The 15,874-nt window shown below is 46.7% G+C and overlaps 1 protein-coding gene across 4 annotated transcripts in view; it reads right to left on the bottom strand.

Moving 5' to 3' along the window:
- LOC107268204 (headcase protein) overlaps nt 1-15,874 on the bottom strand; it is a 131,330-nt gene that overhangs the window by 60,587 nt on the left and 54,869 nt on the right. Inside the window, exon 1 of one of the 4 annotated variants that reach the window (XM_025085526.1) lies at nt 2,557-2,583. The exons of the other annotated variants lie outside the window; for them this stretch is intronic. Within the exon in view, the coding sequence (XP_024941294.1) occupies nt 2,557-2,568 (12 nt within the window). The 5' untranslated portion in view covers nt 2,569-2,583. Of the gene's footprint in view, nt 1-2,556; nt 2,584-15,874 lie in introns of those variants that run through there. 4 annotated transcript variants of the gene reach the window in all.

Raw genomic sequence — 15,874 nt, 5'->3', positions numbered from 1 at the left:
CCCCCACCACTCCCTACCTCACGCCCAGTTACTCCAGTTAACGACATTGAAATTCTATTAGGCCACCAGGTATATGCGCCTGACAACTTTAAGATTGCCGATCGGTTCCTACAGCTGAAAGACCCACCGATAAGAAAGAGGTCCAGAACGATAATATATGGGATGCTGCCGAGAGATTGGAAGACTCGATTAGAACTACTGTGCAATATCTAATCCGTATAGAAATCTATATAAAAAAATATAGAAATAAATAAAAAAAAACGAAGAATTTCAAAATATAGCTATACTCCCATATAGAGTATCGAGAAAAATCTGTAAACGGTCACGAACTGATCCTGTTTCCCTTATGCGAATCTCACGATACGCCTCTTGCGTATTAATTTTTGCGAACGACCAATACATTCCGTTTCTCAGTAGCCGCTAATAACACACACGCCAGATAAATCTACGGGCGGGTCCAGAAGGAGCGGCGTTAATTTTCAAGCCAAAGCCGATAGCCGCGCCATGGGGATGAGTGGAAGCTGCAAGTAAGCATGAGAAGAGAATTGACCAGAGAGAAAGAGAGAGAGGGAGAATGGCAAAGAATCTCGTCTCCCTCCGCCCCTAAGAAACCTAACCTAACCGACAACCAATACAATCTCGAATCCCGCACGAAGCACGCGCACCTGTCTACATATGTGACCGTAGGTAGCCCCGAGCAACTACTAATTTCTTACCCACTATTAGAATAACACATATCCAGAATTATAAGTTAAAGGAACATGTTAAAAAAAACAAATTGACAAATTACGGACTCAAACGATAAACGCTTTTAGTTTGATTTTCTTATTTCGTATAATGAATCCGCTTCCTCCCTCGATTCTCTTCCCTCTCCTCGTGTCTTTATTTCGAGAGAGAGAGAGACTCTCCCCTCGCTATAACTCAGCCAGTAGAGTACTTGGTCTTTACTTCATCGACTATAAGAAAGGTATTTGCATATAAATATCCAGCATGACGTCGGGACGCTCCGCCACGGCTGGATTCAAGATCACAATCGAGATCCCGATACGCCCGACGCCTAACGACCAAGGAGGCTAATAAAAATCCCTGAACTGGTATTACCGACCGAGGAAAAGCTACTCCAGGGAACCTCAGGGATATGCTGTCTATAGCTGTTGGTACCTATTCCTAATAATAGGAATATTAGCCTCGGGTCACGTAGACGTGTACAGTCGAGGAAAAATTTCGATGTGTGCTTATGGATCAATGTGAGATCTCGTTTTGGAAGTGTATCTCGTGTGCAGCTGGCGATTTTCTACCAGCTGTACAAGTACCGGAACAATTTCATAAAAATCGGATTCACGCGTGTGACGTACGAAGAGTGTCCTTTGTGAGGACAAAATCAATATGTAAATATACAATTTCAAAAGACAGTCATACTCGTGACTGAGTAATTAATTCGAAATAGCAAAGTCTCCAGAGACTTTAATTACAGAGCTTAATGAGAAATTTACGTTGTGCCTATACGTATTACTGTTTACATATATAGCCCGATGGTGAAAGAGAACGTGATAACGTTTCAATGAATTCCTATATGTTCGGAGTAGAATTTCAATCGTACAGCATATATATATATATACATATATCTATCTAGCATGTGTATAACTGTGATTAGGTACGTAATTAGCAAACTGGATTGCGAATACGCAGTTAGGAAGACTTAAGCGTTATCGACCAAGGAAATCGAAGTGATTAAGAAATTATTGATAGTAAACGCGTATGAGAAAATTAACGAGAGAGATACACCGAGTGACTCTCGTTAGGGATAGATAAGAACCAGAGTCTACGCGGAGATCGGTGAGAGTTTGCAAATTTGAAAATGCAATTTTCAAATTAGCATCAAGAGGAAGCAAAGCTTCAACTGTAATCAGATAAACATGTCGCAGCTGTGCATTTCCTTCGAAGGAGTGCATCCAATGAGGATGCTAATGTATTTTTCAGCGATTATCGCGAAAACTCGTTCCTCGCGAACGAAGCCATTGCTATTTTCAGCAAGAGTTTGCAAATTCTCACCGACGACTTAGTGCGAATAAAAATTCTTCGGGCAAACGCCGGTTTCTCTGTGAACTCCGTTTTAATACGACGGATAATAGGGGATTCGTCGCCGTGCAGAAACTCAAATGCACTCGCTAATGCGAAAAGTGCTAATGTTTCCACGGGAGCTCTTTTTTTTTTTTGCTCAACTTGTTTTTTCTTTCTTTTTCTGTTCTATCTTTCTTGGTAGTCCATAGCGTAAGAAGGCCTTCTCGTGACTTACATAAGCAGCGACTTGGTTTGCTGCCTTGAAGTCGGTCGTTGCCGCTGTCTCCTGCACTTGCACTGCCGTATGCACCCGGGGCTCTAATATGCACTCAGCATCTTCCTTCTTTCGTCTGCTGCACTCTCTATCGAATCGGTCAAGGACTTTAAAGGCCCTTAGACGCTACTCGAGACTACGTTCAGGTCGACTGATCCTGGATGCCAATTTATGAAGACCAATTGGCTTTGCCTCTAGTCTTAAATTCTATCCGACCTTACCTGATCTGACATTGCAGCACACCGTAGTAGACTATATACAGTATCTCCTGTGCCATGGTACGGTACTCTTTATTTCCAAGAAATCAAAGTCCTCTTACCTGAAACACAAAAAAAAAAATAATTTTAGTCGAAGTTGCGAGGAAAACTCCCGTGCCTCCCCGAGAATTCGTAAAAACGTATCTGCAGATCGTCTCGAGAGTAAAGTCTGAAGACGGGGAGGGGGGTCAGGTCAATTGTGTGAGGAAAAGTCGAGGGCGAAGGTCATCCACCGTTAAAGCGTCCCGGTGTATAGCAGCACAGAGCGTGCCTTATCTGCTTGGTCACCCGAATGATCCTCATTGCATTTTCGAAGCCTGAAACTTCTTTACAACCCATTCTCAAAGCTTCTATCATCTTAGCTTCTACTTCCTGAACGGTTGCGCGGCTGCGGCCGCCGAACACGTGTACAGCTGGAATCGGGCCCCTAAGGCCCATTCATAATTACGCAGGAAACACTAAATTCCATTAGTATTTAACAGCAAGCCGGTTGTCGCGCAGCCGTGTAATAAACTGTCCACGCGGTGCTATCGTGCGTGAAGCGCCTACGAGAAACGCAGCGTCGCCGCAGCGAAATGCCCGGGAACCGCGGCGGGTTGAGCACGACATTGATTTATCTCACACGCTTGACTAAACGTCATAAAATGCAATAAAATCTGCTACTCGCCGCTGGCGCGTAAACTCGGCCGACCAACAGGTTTCGCGAACGAGAGCGAGAGAGAGAGAAGAGGAGTTGAAGGGAAGATGAAAAAAATGAAGAAAAGGAATCAGAGCCAAAAGAGACGACAGGAAGAGGAGCAAAGAGCGGATCTCGAAAAAAAAAGGTCGATGAAGACGAGGATGATCGAGAGAAGCTGGTGCAACGGCGACAGCTACGTCGCACCAGCCGACGAGCTGCCTATGCACTTCAAACCAGCGCAGGTCCTATCTAGCACCTCTACATACAAAGTGATAGTACTAGATCCGAGCACCTTGAAGATGGCGACTTTGTCGATAGTTGGAGACGTCGGATGAAGTGGAGGATGAAGAGGGAAGAGGCTTCCCGAAGTGGCAAAAAATATTATTGGAAGCTCTGGGGATACCGGAGACCGGCTGGGATACCTCCTGCTGGAGCTGGTTATAGGAAGTGGAATTAAAGGATGAGCTTTTATGTTCGGTAAAGAGGGTGCGCCGTGACGTCACGGGATACAGACAGGAGGACAGGTCCTTCCTTCTGGCAGGTCCGACTCGCACCAGATACGTCCCGAGATAGAGATCCTGAAGGAAGACGTTCCTAAACGGCTTGTCTCTCACCGTTTATTTTCTATTTCTTTCCGTTTTCACCCTGGATACGTGTCTCGGATACTGTCGTCTCGCGAGATAAGGACGCTGGTCAGCGTCGGGACGCTCTGGCTTTCCTTCAATCTTCCCTTCTACCTCTGGTCGAAATCGACGACGTCCTCGGAAATTCACGTTAACGAATTCTTATCGTTTTTCTATCTCGGCAGGGACGAGAATCTTAACCGGTAAAAAAAAAAGGACCAAGAAAGAAAAATGTCTATGCCAAAAAAAAAACAGTTCTTGCCTGTTAGCCAAGATAAAGAAGAGATTCGAAAGCGGACGGGTAAGGATATAAAAGAGAATAAAGAAAATTTATAACTCCTTCCCCTGCCACCTCCCGCCCACCACTACTGAATTTAAGGTAGAACCAGCAGATAAGGAGAGTCAATGGTACCGCGAATATCATCTATCGATTCTCATAAATCACTGCGTCCAAGATGTACGGGATATTTCACAAGAGTGCACGATGCAAGCCCTGCTGATGCTCCGCCATTAAAATATCACCTCGAGATCATCTCCAGGCAGCTCTGAATATCAAAGTCGTGCTCGAGAACTCGAAACGCCGGGGAACATGATTTGAACTGCACGACAGAAATTCAAGGGATAAGCGTATCGTATAAGGACAAAAGGGAAAGAGAATCGTAATGGAGCGAATCGGTACTGAATGACGGAACGGCCAGGAGCTATATATGTAGCATAGTGGAAAGTGGAATTTATATCGAGTCGAGTTAAAATCCCTAAACGAACTTCCTTCGAGATAAAAATGAAATGTATAGACACGCCGTGTCTCGTGTCGCTTAGGCAAAACGTAACCGCTACTCTTGTTTGTTCGTCGTTGCGAAGATTATTGGAACCGGAGTTATTGCGAATGTTAAACGTGACAGATACGCAAAAGCGAGTACAGTGGAAAGGTCGGTAACGTGACCGAGAGCTTTTTATCCTGAGAGCGTCGCCGCTCTGTAAACTGGATCAAACGGGAGGAAAGGTGAATGTTCTAGCAGACGGAAAGGTTAAGGGTGACGCCCAAACGAAATTTCTGAAGAACTTCCAAATATTGGCTGAATCCGGAAACACACGGTATATTTACAAAAAGGAACCGAGTGCGTCGAACGATCGATGAGCGGGGTACATATGCAGGCAGTTCATTTTTATTTTCCTTTTTATCATTACAACAGCAGTCGACAGGTTCCTCTCCTTTTCGGAACACCTGTTTATGGTTCCCAGAGGCCCCCCTTTTATTCTCCCTGGACTCCCCCCCTTCTTCCATACATTCTTTTTCTGTTCTTTCGCTCCGAAGGCACTTCTGACCGATGGGCCTGCTTCCCTTCCTAGTCAATGAATTGCGCAACCATTAATTAGGTCTCGTAGCCCGGAGGCGAGGAACGGCTCCGTAAAGCCGTCACGAGGTCTTTGGGACTGTTCGCCGGCTCTGCACTCCCCTAATTATCACCCTTCAGGATCTCCCATTCCTTCTCCGAGTAATATCTTCCTCTCTATCGCTTTCATTATCTGCACCCATAACCGGTGAACCCGTCGTTGCTCTTTCCCAGCAGTCACGACTGAATCAAGCGAAAAAGGCGACTCGAATTTTTGGCGGCCTAAGAATATCTAGAATTTCGTGAACCTTGGTACAGTAGATGCTGCAGGAGGAGCAGCCGTCGCGACGCTGCCCGTCGTAACACTCGACGAATAATTAATTGCCCGCGGCGAATGTCTCTACGTTTCATTCTCTCCTATTCTCTCTCTATCTCTCCCCCCCCCCCTCTCTCTCTCTCTGTCCTTATCCGTGTCACCCTATATTTTCTCATTCTTTAGCTTTTAATTACGGACACACACACACACCTCTGTCTCTCGGTCTTCCTGCCCTGACTTTGTCAGTCTGGTAAACGATTGGTCTGTCAACGCTTCCACCATTTACGAGGTCTCGTGCTACCCGTCGTTACGCTGTCAAGACACATCCGGTCGGCCATCTTATTGTTAGTGACACGTACAAAACGACCAGAGACTCGAGCTAAGAAAATTGCGCAGTTTTTATTCTGGGTTAACGTGGGATTTTCCGTTGACTTTATTGCACCTACAGCTATCTGACTTCTGACCTCGGATCGGCGAGCAAGGCTGAATCGTTTTTCGAAATGGTCTCTGGTGGGAAGCGCATGATATATATATATATATATATATTCAATGGCCAAGAGAGACCGAGAGGCTTGGTCAGACTGAGCTTGCTCCTAGTCACGTAGACGACGTTGTACCGGGTTATCTGGGTACCGGCTGGGATGAGGCGTCGCGACGTCACAGCGTGCTGCCTCGGCACGTCTCCGAATTCTTCCAATTCTAGTTTCGAAATTAGATGCCAGATGCGATAGGTAAGCCAAGACCGTTATCAGGGTAGAGACGCACGAATAATGAAAAAGAAGAAACTGTAATCCTAAATGAATTTTTGCAAGAAGGTCTTTTACCCTCTTTAAGGTCCTTCTCTCTGTCGATCCTTTTAGCGGGTCGGCGAATAAGGCAGGAGGCGGCTACGCAGTCTGAAAATGTATTATCATACATCTTCCATTGGCGAGTCCTAAAGTTTCTCAAGGCTCGGTGGGAATGTGGAAATGTCGCCGAGTCGTGTCGCTGACAAGATGTGTCCGCGCCCTCGCGCGCCCTTAGCGTCAAGGGTGGGGAGCTCGGTGGGAAAAAAAAAATAAGAGGCGAGAAAACGGCACGGTTAAGGGCAGAAACAGCTGCCGAGCATTTTGCGAATTTTGCCCCGGGGTATTAAGCGAGTCTGGCAGTGTCGGTCCGGTGAGAGCTATGATGGTCGTGGCGACGGTGGTGGCTGCCGGGTGTATACGTAGCATCATTCTGAAGGGTCATGGGGGTCGCACGGTACACCCTAGCGCTTCTGCGCTTATCCAACAGCCACGGTATAATGCCATAGTATAGGTATAGAGGGCACCATTCTCATTTTCAATTTCGATCCAATTCTCTCTCTCGTCTCCTCTCTCAAGAATTACGAGCATCAAGATATCTCAGCTAGATTCATTGAAGCAACCGCGAGACACGGAGTCTCAGCCCTCGCGTATTATTCACGACCCTCAAGATATAGGGGCTGCAGGGAGGCAGCGGAGCGAGGAGTGTTAAAACGCCAAGGACTCGAAAGACTCTTCCTCATTACGTTTGCAACTGGTGCTGCAGCGCATCCTCGAGGGCCCCTGGATGCTGGAAGACGCAGTCCTGTGTGACGGGTGGGTGATGGCTGGCTAGACGACGAGGAGGATAAGGACGGAGGTTCTGAACCTTGTCCCGAGGCACGCTCCAGCAGCCAACCCTCGGGGTCTCAATCAACCCCCGGCAAGATCTTCTCCCTTCGCGATCGACGATTCCTCCTTCGCCCAGGAGATACTTAGGAGTCTGGCATGTTATTTCGCAGCAGGGACCTCTTTCTTCCTTACCCGAAGAAGCTCAGGGAATCCTGGACCGTCTGCATTGCGGATTAAAAAGGAGGAATTCCGGGAGAGGCACCCCCCGGGGAATGAAGGCTTTACCTTTAGTGAGGGTGCGTTCGAGCGAGAATTCGACTACCTATCGGGCTGCTTCTACTCGCTCTACTCGCCGTTAAATCGGCTCTTACACAGCCCACGAGTTCAGGGACGCACCAATACAACCCGGCTCTTGCGTCTCCCACCTCTGCCCGGATAAATAGGAATATACGTTCGTCCTGTCCTGTACATTCCTACTACCTACCTACTTGGCATTACTTTCCCGGCTCGTTGCGTCACGACGAATGTCCTCCCCCACCCTCCCCCCCTCCCACTCCGCCGCCTTATATTCTCATTCGACATCCGAACGACCGGAATTTTCCTTTTATTCACCGAAATGAAACGTATCGCGTGGAAAACGCGATTGCACGTCAATGAAAAGCATCGAGCCAGACACATCCTGGCTGGCGTCACTGGAAACGTCACGAAACGCAGCTATGGCTAATCGCGTGCTAATCGTTTCCTCGAAATTGCCCGAGTGCACCAGGGACCTCTGCTTCCCTCCTATGAGTAACCTACAGCCACGTGTTAACTTCACACGGATAACCATCATGCCATTGATAAATGGACCCACTAAATCTTACATCCTGATTATGGTGATCGCGAACGATAATTAAGTGAGACAGCACTTGCAATAAGCAATGAAAAGTACATAATAAAGAACAAATAAGAATTTCGATAAGCAACGATAAAGGCAACCCTTAGCAACCAAGATTCAAAGTCAAAAACATTGTTAACCCGTTTTACCCAATAGGACTCTGACTTTGAAATTCGACGAAAGAAGGAGACAGCCATCGCGCAGATAGACGTACATTATAGATAAAAAAAGAAGAGAGATGGCACTACTATACATTTTCCTCCTGATGGTCCTTTTCCCGCAAAGACCTTCGAGAGACAAGGATGAGACCATAAGGTGGATGCGACAGTTTGCATGTCTTTTACCACCAAGAAGGGATCAGAATAGCTGCAGGGTGTGTTAGCTACACCCTGTACCACCCTTAGTCCAATCCACGGCCACTAACCGCGAGCAGCAGCAGGAGTTCCCTCAACGAAACCACCGACGACTGTAGAAACTCACCCCTATCTAGACATTCCGATAAATTGGAAGTCTTCGTACGTACGCGGCGCAGGAGTGCAGGCATTCTTTGAATTTCCCTCTTCCGTCTCGCTCAGCGTCTGCGCGACGCGCATAGGTCGGCACGTGTCCTCGTGTTTACTTGACTACTCGTTTGCAGACTCTACTTGTCGTCGCTTCTATTCACGTATTGCACGTATAATTGCATCACTTTCCAAAAGATCCAGCACATGGTCAACGCAGATGCTGGATCCTTTAGAGATACCCCCCACCCTAAGAACATTGACCAAGGCTGATACCGACGATTCTACAGGGACATCCGGTTCTGATTACGCAGTAGGAGCCTCCCTTACAATAAATGTATCCCTGAGATTTTCCTGGTAGGGATATATAGGGGTGCTCGACACTACTTCCGAATACCACAGAGAATATAGATATTCCCAGTATGATCCTGAGATCGGGAAAAATTCTGCAAATCCACTCGCCTTCCGATACCGTAAGAGTTTGCATACGAAATGGTATCGTTCAGTTCTCGATCTGCGAGACGTACGTGGGTTACATTGTGCCAAGAATATAGATATACGATGCGTACGGTTACTTTGGAAAAGTGCACGAGTATATACAATATATATATATTTATATTCACATATGAATGATCCCCATATGCGATGGTGTGTCCCATCGTACAAGAAAAAGTCATATCGGATTTTCAGCGAGGCAGGAGCAGCCTCCGGAGCGTGCATGTACCAGCGTCTGGGAATCCTGGGTAACAAGGGATTCCACTCTGACGATGAGGACGGGAGAAAGGAAGAGAAAGAGGACAGGGGTGAGAGGAGAGGAATCGAAGAGATAAAAACAAGTACAGTGCAAGTGTCAGACGGTATATAGGATGCTGTACAGATCGGAGGATAAAAGTATATACGTTATAGGTAAACACGTACAGGGAGAGTCGATTCGGAGTAGAATTTAAAATGAAAATTAAAAAGGAAAAAATCTCGGAATCTGATCTTGGTACTTGCCACGGGATCTCTAATAGAATGAGAATAGAACTAACGTTTGGGACTGTTGATTCTATCGAGTAGAGGACGTAATGGATATACATGTATACTATGGTACAGCAGAGAAAAGACATTGTGCACGTTCTGATTGGAGAATCGAACGAGGAGACTTCGATTAATGCTGCTCTGTAGGAACAAGTGGAAGAGTAATAACTTACGATTCACGACCCCCATATCCTACGCATCTGACCTATGGTCCATCGCGCCTTGAACTCATCCAAACGAAGGTCAATGGAATCGAGAGTGTACTCGACAGAGACACAATGTATATTACAGCATAGGAATAGCAGGGGGATCAAACATAGAACGGCTGTAACGAAGAGGAGAATATAGGGTGAGCATGAAATACGAAGGTGAGAGGATAGTCGTTCTTCGTTAGGAAATTGCCAATTAGCAATGCTAGATCCCGATGCAATAAAGGGATGCAGTGCGCCGTCTTATTAGCGAGTTGCCCCTCGAGTCGCAGCTGTACCGCTAAGCGAATAATACAATTGTGACCGAAGGCGCGATAAGAGCACGCGACACGCCAGCAAATTGGCCACGGTGGTCCAGGGAGGGTGAAACGTGGCAAAAAAAAATGTAAAAAAAAAGTTAGAGTAAGAGAAAGATAATATATCCTCTGAAAAGGCTGTGCTGCACGCTGTGTATATCCCCACCGGATAGGAGAGGATCAAGCCAGAAGGAAAGATCGTATCCCGACTAAATTTATGAAAGGGACCCTTTTCCGTCCTCGTAAACGATCGCGAGTCCCGATAAGGGTTCATTAAAATTTAATAATTCCCTCGAGTTAAATGCCGAAACCCATTCCCAGTTCCTGGCCGACCGTTCCCCGTTTTTATTATCGGTCATCTCGTGCACTCCTGACATCTCCGAGCCACCCCCGCTCCATCCCCGTGGCACCCGACCAAACGCCACTTCGAGCCAACAAGGAGCTACGGTTTTGCACAAGTTCTTGTGTTACGTCCATCTAGGATATCGGGTTTCGCGTGTCTTGATACGTGTCTATGGCCAAGTTGCGGCCAGCACGACACGCCATCTCCTCCTCCTATCGGCGCTCCGGCTGCTGCTGTAATTCTGGGTCGATCGAGTGCCGCGAGCATTTTGGTTCTATCGGTCTATCGAGTTATCGGGTTATCGAGCTGTCTCGAATATCCACCTATATAGTTTCTGATAACTTTTATTATATTTTGTCAAACCAATTGGCGATGACAAAACAAGCTTTACGATTTCTTATCTACCTCCAGGATACCTCCGGCCCTGGGATTTGAAAATATTAATTAATGCATTCAATCCAATTTATACGTATACTCTGTGCTCAGGTGTTTCCACCGAGCTACGTGCCGGATGATGCGCGTCACGCCGTATTTTAGCGTGTGCTGTTCTTTGCCAAACAAACTCAGCAGCAATGTGTATGGCGTTGTTAATTTACTCAAGAAACGAGCGCAGCGTGCGTGCGTTATCGTGAATACTCTTTAAGCCCTGGAATTAACGAGCTTAATTATATTGTAACTGATACCGGTGGTCATGGATCTCGAAATATTTTATTTCTTCAAACTCTAAACAACAGAGAACGATCTCTTACCTTGTTATTTCGAGGTAGGACGATAAGAGAAGATACGGGACAAGGGACGATCGACTAGAATGAACTTTTCGAGTTTTAACAAAACAGGGGATCTGCTTTCAATCGCGTCTCCACGTATCCACGTCCTAAACCGTTTCCCATTGAGCCACCCTACCAACCTCAATCTTCAACCTCGGAGCGATCTCAACTTTTCAGCAAAACTTTACTATTAATCGAATAGTTGTTCGATTCCTCGTAACTCCCGCGATACTTTCGATGCTTTCGACAGCAGCATCCTTAACTTTTACCCCTAACCGAGAGGAAAACTGTTCTCTGTCAAGAAACTTGTAACTTTTATTCAGCTCCCATACGCTGATATACATACTTCGCGATGCTTTTTAACTGTAACCTGTAGCCGCTCGAGTTTCGGCAAATTCTAACGCGAAGGAAGCACTTGCCCGTCAGGATGGCATCCCCGTAGGCCGACTGGCTGAATGGCTGAATGGCTGACTGCCTTTCTACCCTTCCTCACGAATGGGAGGATTATGAGCCTGGAAATAGCGTGTTAAGCCTCCCTTCGCTTTCTACAGGCTTAACCTGGCACTCGACCGTGCGGCATTCTCAGGGACTCGTGATTTCTCGCAGCGAACGCAGGCCGACCCTTACGGGGGGTCACGATATCGCACGGTCGACATCGTCAATTTCATCTTATCAGGAGGGACGCGATAAGAGTATCGGATTGACGCACTCATTGAATTCGACTGTACAAATCATTCCAATCGTTCAAACAAGCTTTTCTCCTCCTTTTGTATCAGAAAATTGGGTGCAAGAAAAAAAGAAAAAAAAAAAAAAAAAGAATGACCCTACCGATCATCGATAAGTATTTTCGTTCGAAAAGAAAAATCTTTCCGAGCGTTACGAGTCTACAAACTCTGGAACCCAGTGGTCCAGCCGAGAATGTAGAACTGCTCCACGGAGCTCCACGGACGAGTACACATTACACGGTGCAAACGTAACAGACGAACGTGACGTAAGAGTAACTCCAAGGCAGTTGTTCTCAAAAAAAAGTCAATCTACGAGACACGTGGACCAGGTGCCGATAACCTGTTGCGAATCGTCAGGTTTGCCATTACGGCAAGGATTAAAAGGACACGAAGGTGGGAAGGCGGCGAGGATGCTGAGGAGTCATCATCCCGCCAACCTATTACTCGACTCCAGCGCAGCCGCGGAGAAACGAGCAAGCCAAAGGAATCCGCGCTGACATTTTCAGATCGTTAGCGGTCGTTATCCGATGACTCGACTGCGAATGATTTCTTGATAGTGTACATATATACGTATTCAATCATTGAATAGCCACGTATACAGTATATTACCTAAAGGCCACTGTCCTATTATCCTATCGCAATAAACAGTGTCACGCAGAGCAGCCAAAGCTAAATGCCGGAAGGCTTGTTAAAATCAAGTTCCCTTCTACCCAGTGATTGGCAATCATTTTCGCCAAGCCATCGTGTGTCATGGTCCCGTGGCTCCGAGACTTTGGGCCTGGTCCCAAACGAGAGCCACACCGGGGACCCAGAATGAACTAGCGTCTCGTTGCTAACGACTATAATGACTGGCTGACCGTGTCAGTATGTTATTAGGACAGCTCCTGCCACTGACGTCGAGGCAATAATCGGCCGAGTTCAGTCGACTGGTTATCATTAGTGACTCCTTCACTCCATGACTCCCCTCAGGTTCCTCCATTCAATTCACTCTAGCGATCATCCTTCGGGACTATGGGCACGATCCCTCCCTGAAATAATCATGTACAGGCTGTGGGGCTTCCAGGTACGCAAATGTCGGAGGTATTAATATCGGACGACCCAAAGTACCTCCGAGCCAAATCTGACTGTTGGGTCTCTATAATTTGAATGAATGGAAAGACGCCTGGGCTGCTGTTCGACGATTTAGCTATGGCGCTACCTAAATTCCCCAGGGTAATTAAGACGTCAGGTCAAACGGAACTAAATTACCAGGGAGTTAATTAACATTCACGATCATTTTGGTACTTAGCACGTCGCTAATCACCAGAGATTCCAACCGAATGCTGGAAGAAGCTTTTCTCTCGAACGCGTGACGTAACAATCTCATCGATACTCAAATACATAAAGGCGAATTTACCTGTTCTCGATTTTTTCTATACCTCAGGTTCTCTCAATTAGCTATGGTCAAACTTCAACTTTTCCCACCAACTACCGAAATTATCGTAATTCTCGGTCTCGTGTAAACGAGCGACGCTAAGTGATACACGACGTCGCTATTCATGAGGCTAAGACCCAATCGCCCACCGACGCCCCTCGACGTCCACTACACAATACACGGCTTCTTACTTTCTCGTAATTATGCTATCACATCACCCGGCGTAGCAGCGATTTCTTCGACCGTACTAATAACAGGTTACAACGCTGCGCATTAATATAAACAGGAAATCAGTCGCTGTGGACGCTCGATAATTTCACCGCTGTCTCGACGGCGTCGTTTTAGTTGCCGGGCGTCCATTCCAATCTGATATTAAATTCCATCCCTTCCATGGCGCCCCCCTTCTCATCCTCATATCCAGTCAGTCCAGTTGCCACTCGGAAATACGAAATTGCAATTGTAGAGGGATCGGCCTGTGCCTCTCCCAGGAATTTCCACGGCAGCTTCCGGTTAATCGGACGCTTCCTGTCCGGAGTAGAATTAGCCAAAACATCAGCTGTTACTCGTGGCCAGAGTCTGCGGATCCTTTGGGGTTTAGGTTCGGGCTCAGCTGTTGGGCTCCTTTGTCCCGGAGCTGGCACGTGTCCCATTGTCCCGACTGACGAACGAACAGACAGAGAGACAGTCGGGCAGACAGCTGCCCTTAAGAAAAACAAAATAACCAACTCCGATTCCCTGTATATACCAAAGTATAACTACAAGTATCCCTATTGCCCATATATATACTTATACCTATAGCAGTCAATGCCCAACCCCGCCGACGGAGAGTCTAACTGTCGAGGACGAGGGTGTATTCCTAGTGCCGTTTCTTTTGAATAAGTACAGGACGACGCTCACTGGTATCTACCCTTAAGCGGCAGCCCTGCCATTACGTGTACCTCTGTTATTTTACATGGGACAATCAACCCCGCCCAGTATTTTTAGAAACAACACCTATCATTATATCCATTGCCGTGCCAAAACTTCACCGGTGTCCAGGTCACGTGCAGGAAACGCGTTCCGTTCGGTTTTCAAGGCTGGTAAGTACACGTATCGGATTACTTAAAATTTTGTCAGCTTCGAGGATCAGGTGGTGCAATTTCGGAAATGGCTCCGACTCGCCTCCCTCTTTCGCCCTCAAGGCCAGGTATACGAGATACGTTACTTCGGAGGGTCGGACTACCATATGTGGCTACGTCACGAAAAGTCGATCTGCTCCTCAGCTTTCCGCGAGATTACAGCTCGGAGGATTCCATTCGCTAAGCGTTATTAAAGAGCCGCGTCCTAATTCGTGAGCCAAATTGAAAGGATCCTTTTGGGGGAAAGTGACGGGGGGAGACCTCGGCCGGATCTGACGTCTCAATTGAGCCGTCCTTCTCACGCAAGACACTAATTGCGGATTGTGACGTTCGACCGTAAAATCACTATTAGTTAGTTGAATTTTCAAGGAACATTACGTGGACTGTCCCTTGGACGTAAATGGGTTTTCACGCACGGTAGAATTACGTATTGTCCGGCTCGAGACTAGACGCCGAGCGTATTACGTCTTACGTACGTAATGTTTACGTATACGTTACGTATGCTCGAGCAATTACAACACGTCTATGTCAAAAGTCCAAAACAGTTTGAAGTATCGTTTAATGAATAATTAGGTATGAAAAGTGGCGGAAGAGGTCGAAAGGATCCTGTAGCAAAGAGACATTGTCGAGTGACCTGGGCGGCCATCGTTGCGAACCCAGTCGGACGGACGTCGCACGCTCTTCAAACGTAAATCGAAGGCCCAAACCCTCGAGCCCTTTGAACCTGTCGATGTTATCGAGGGGCTCGTCGCTCTGGCAGAGGCGTTATTTTCGAAGAGCGTGGAAAATCGCGTCACATTCATACGCAATCGAGCAGCAATCGAGCCCTAAGGCTTTCGTTTTTTTTTTTTTTTTTTTTTTTTTTTTTTTTTTTTTTTTTTTTTTTTTTTTTTTTTTTTTTTTTTTTTTTTTTTTTTTTTTTTTTTTTTTTTTTTTTTTTTTTTTTTTTTGAGACCCGATGCGACCCCCGGAGGGACGGGCAGAGAGAGAGAGAGAGAAAAGTCCCCCAAAATCCACCCCTGTCATCGAATCAAATCCATCAAAGCACATTAACAGCTGTCGAAGACTGTTTACGATGACAGCTTCCGACCGACTGTACCAAGAATCGGCCCGCACGCACGTGCGCACTCTGACGCGCGACAGAAGTACCGCAAACACAGGGACAAATATTAAATCGAAAAAGAGCCTGAGTTTAAGGCGGACTACCTGGTTGCGTAATATCAAAAATATTGGCACGCGTCCCAAGAAAATAACGTCGTCGACCTAAAATAATAGTCGTGAAACGTGGGCAGGAGGGGGTAGAGACAAGTAGAGGAAAAATCAACAAAGCATCGAGAGCTTATGCAACCGCAGCGTAACGAACGATGGACGTAATAGACGGATAAGAAGCAGAAATTCAAATCGTCATGTTTTACCGAAATACCCCTTCACCCCCCCCCCCCCCC

Source organism: Cephus cinctus, unplaced genomic scaffold (assembly GCF_000341935.2).
Source record: "Cephus cinctus unplaced genomic scaffold, Ccin1 Ccin1_scaffold0494, whole genome shotgun sequence".
Taxonomy (NCBI): domain Eukaryota; kingdom Metazoa; phylum Arthropoda; class Insecta; order Hymenoptera; family Cephidae; genus Cephus; species Cephus cinctus.
The sequence above is the reverse complement of the archived record's forward strand: the minus strand, read 5'-3'. Positions and strand labels throughout refer to the sequence as shown.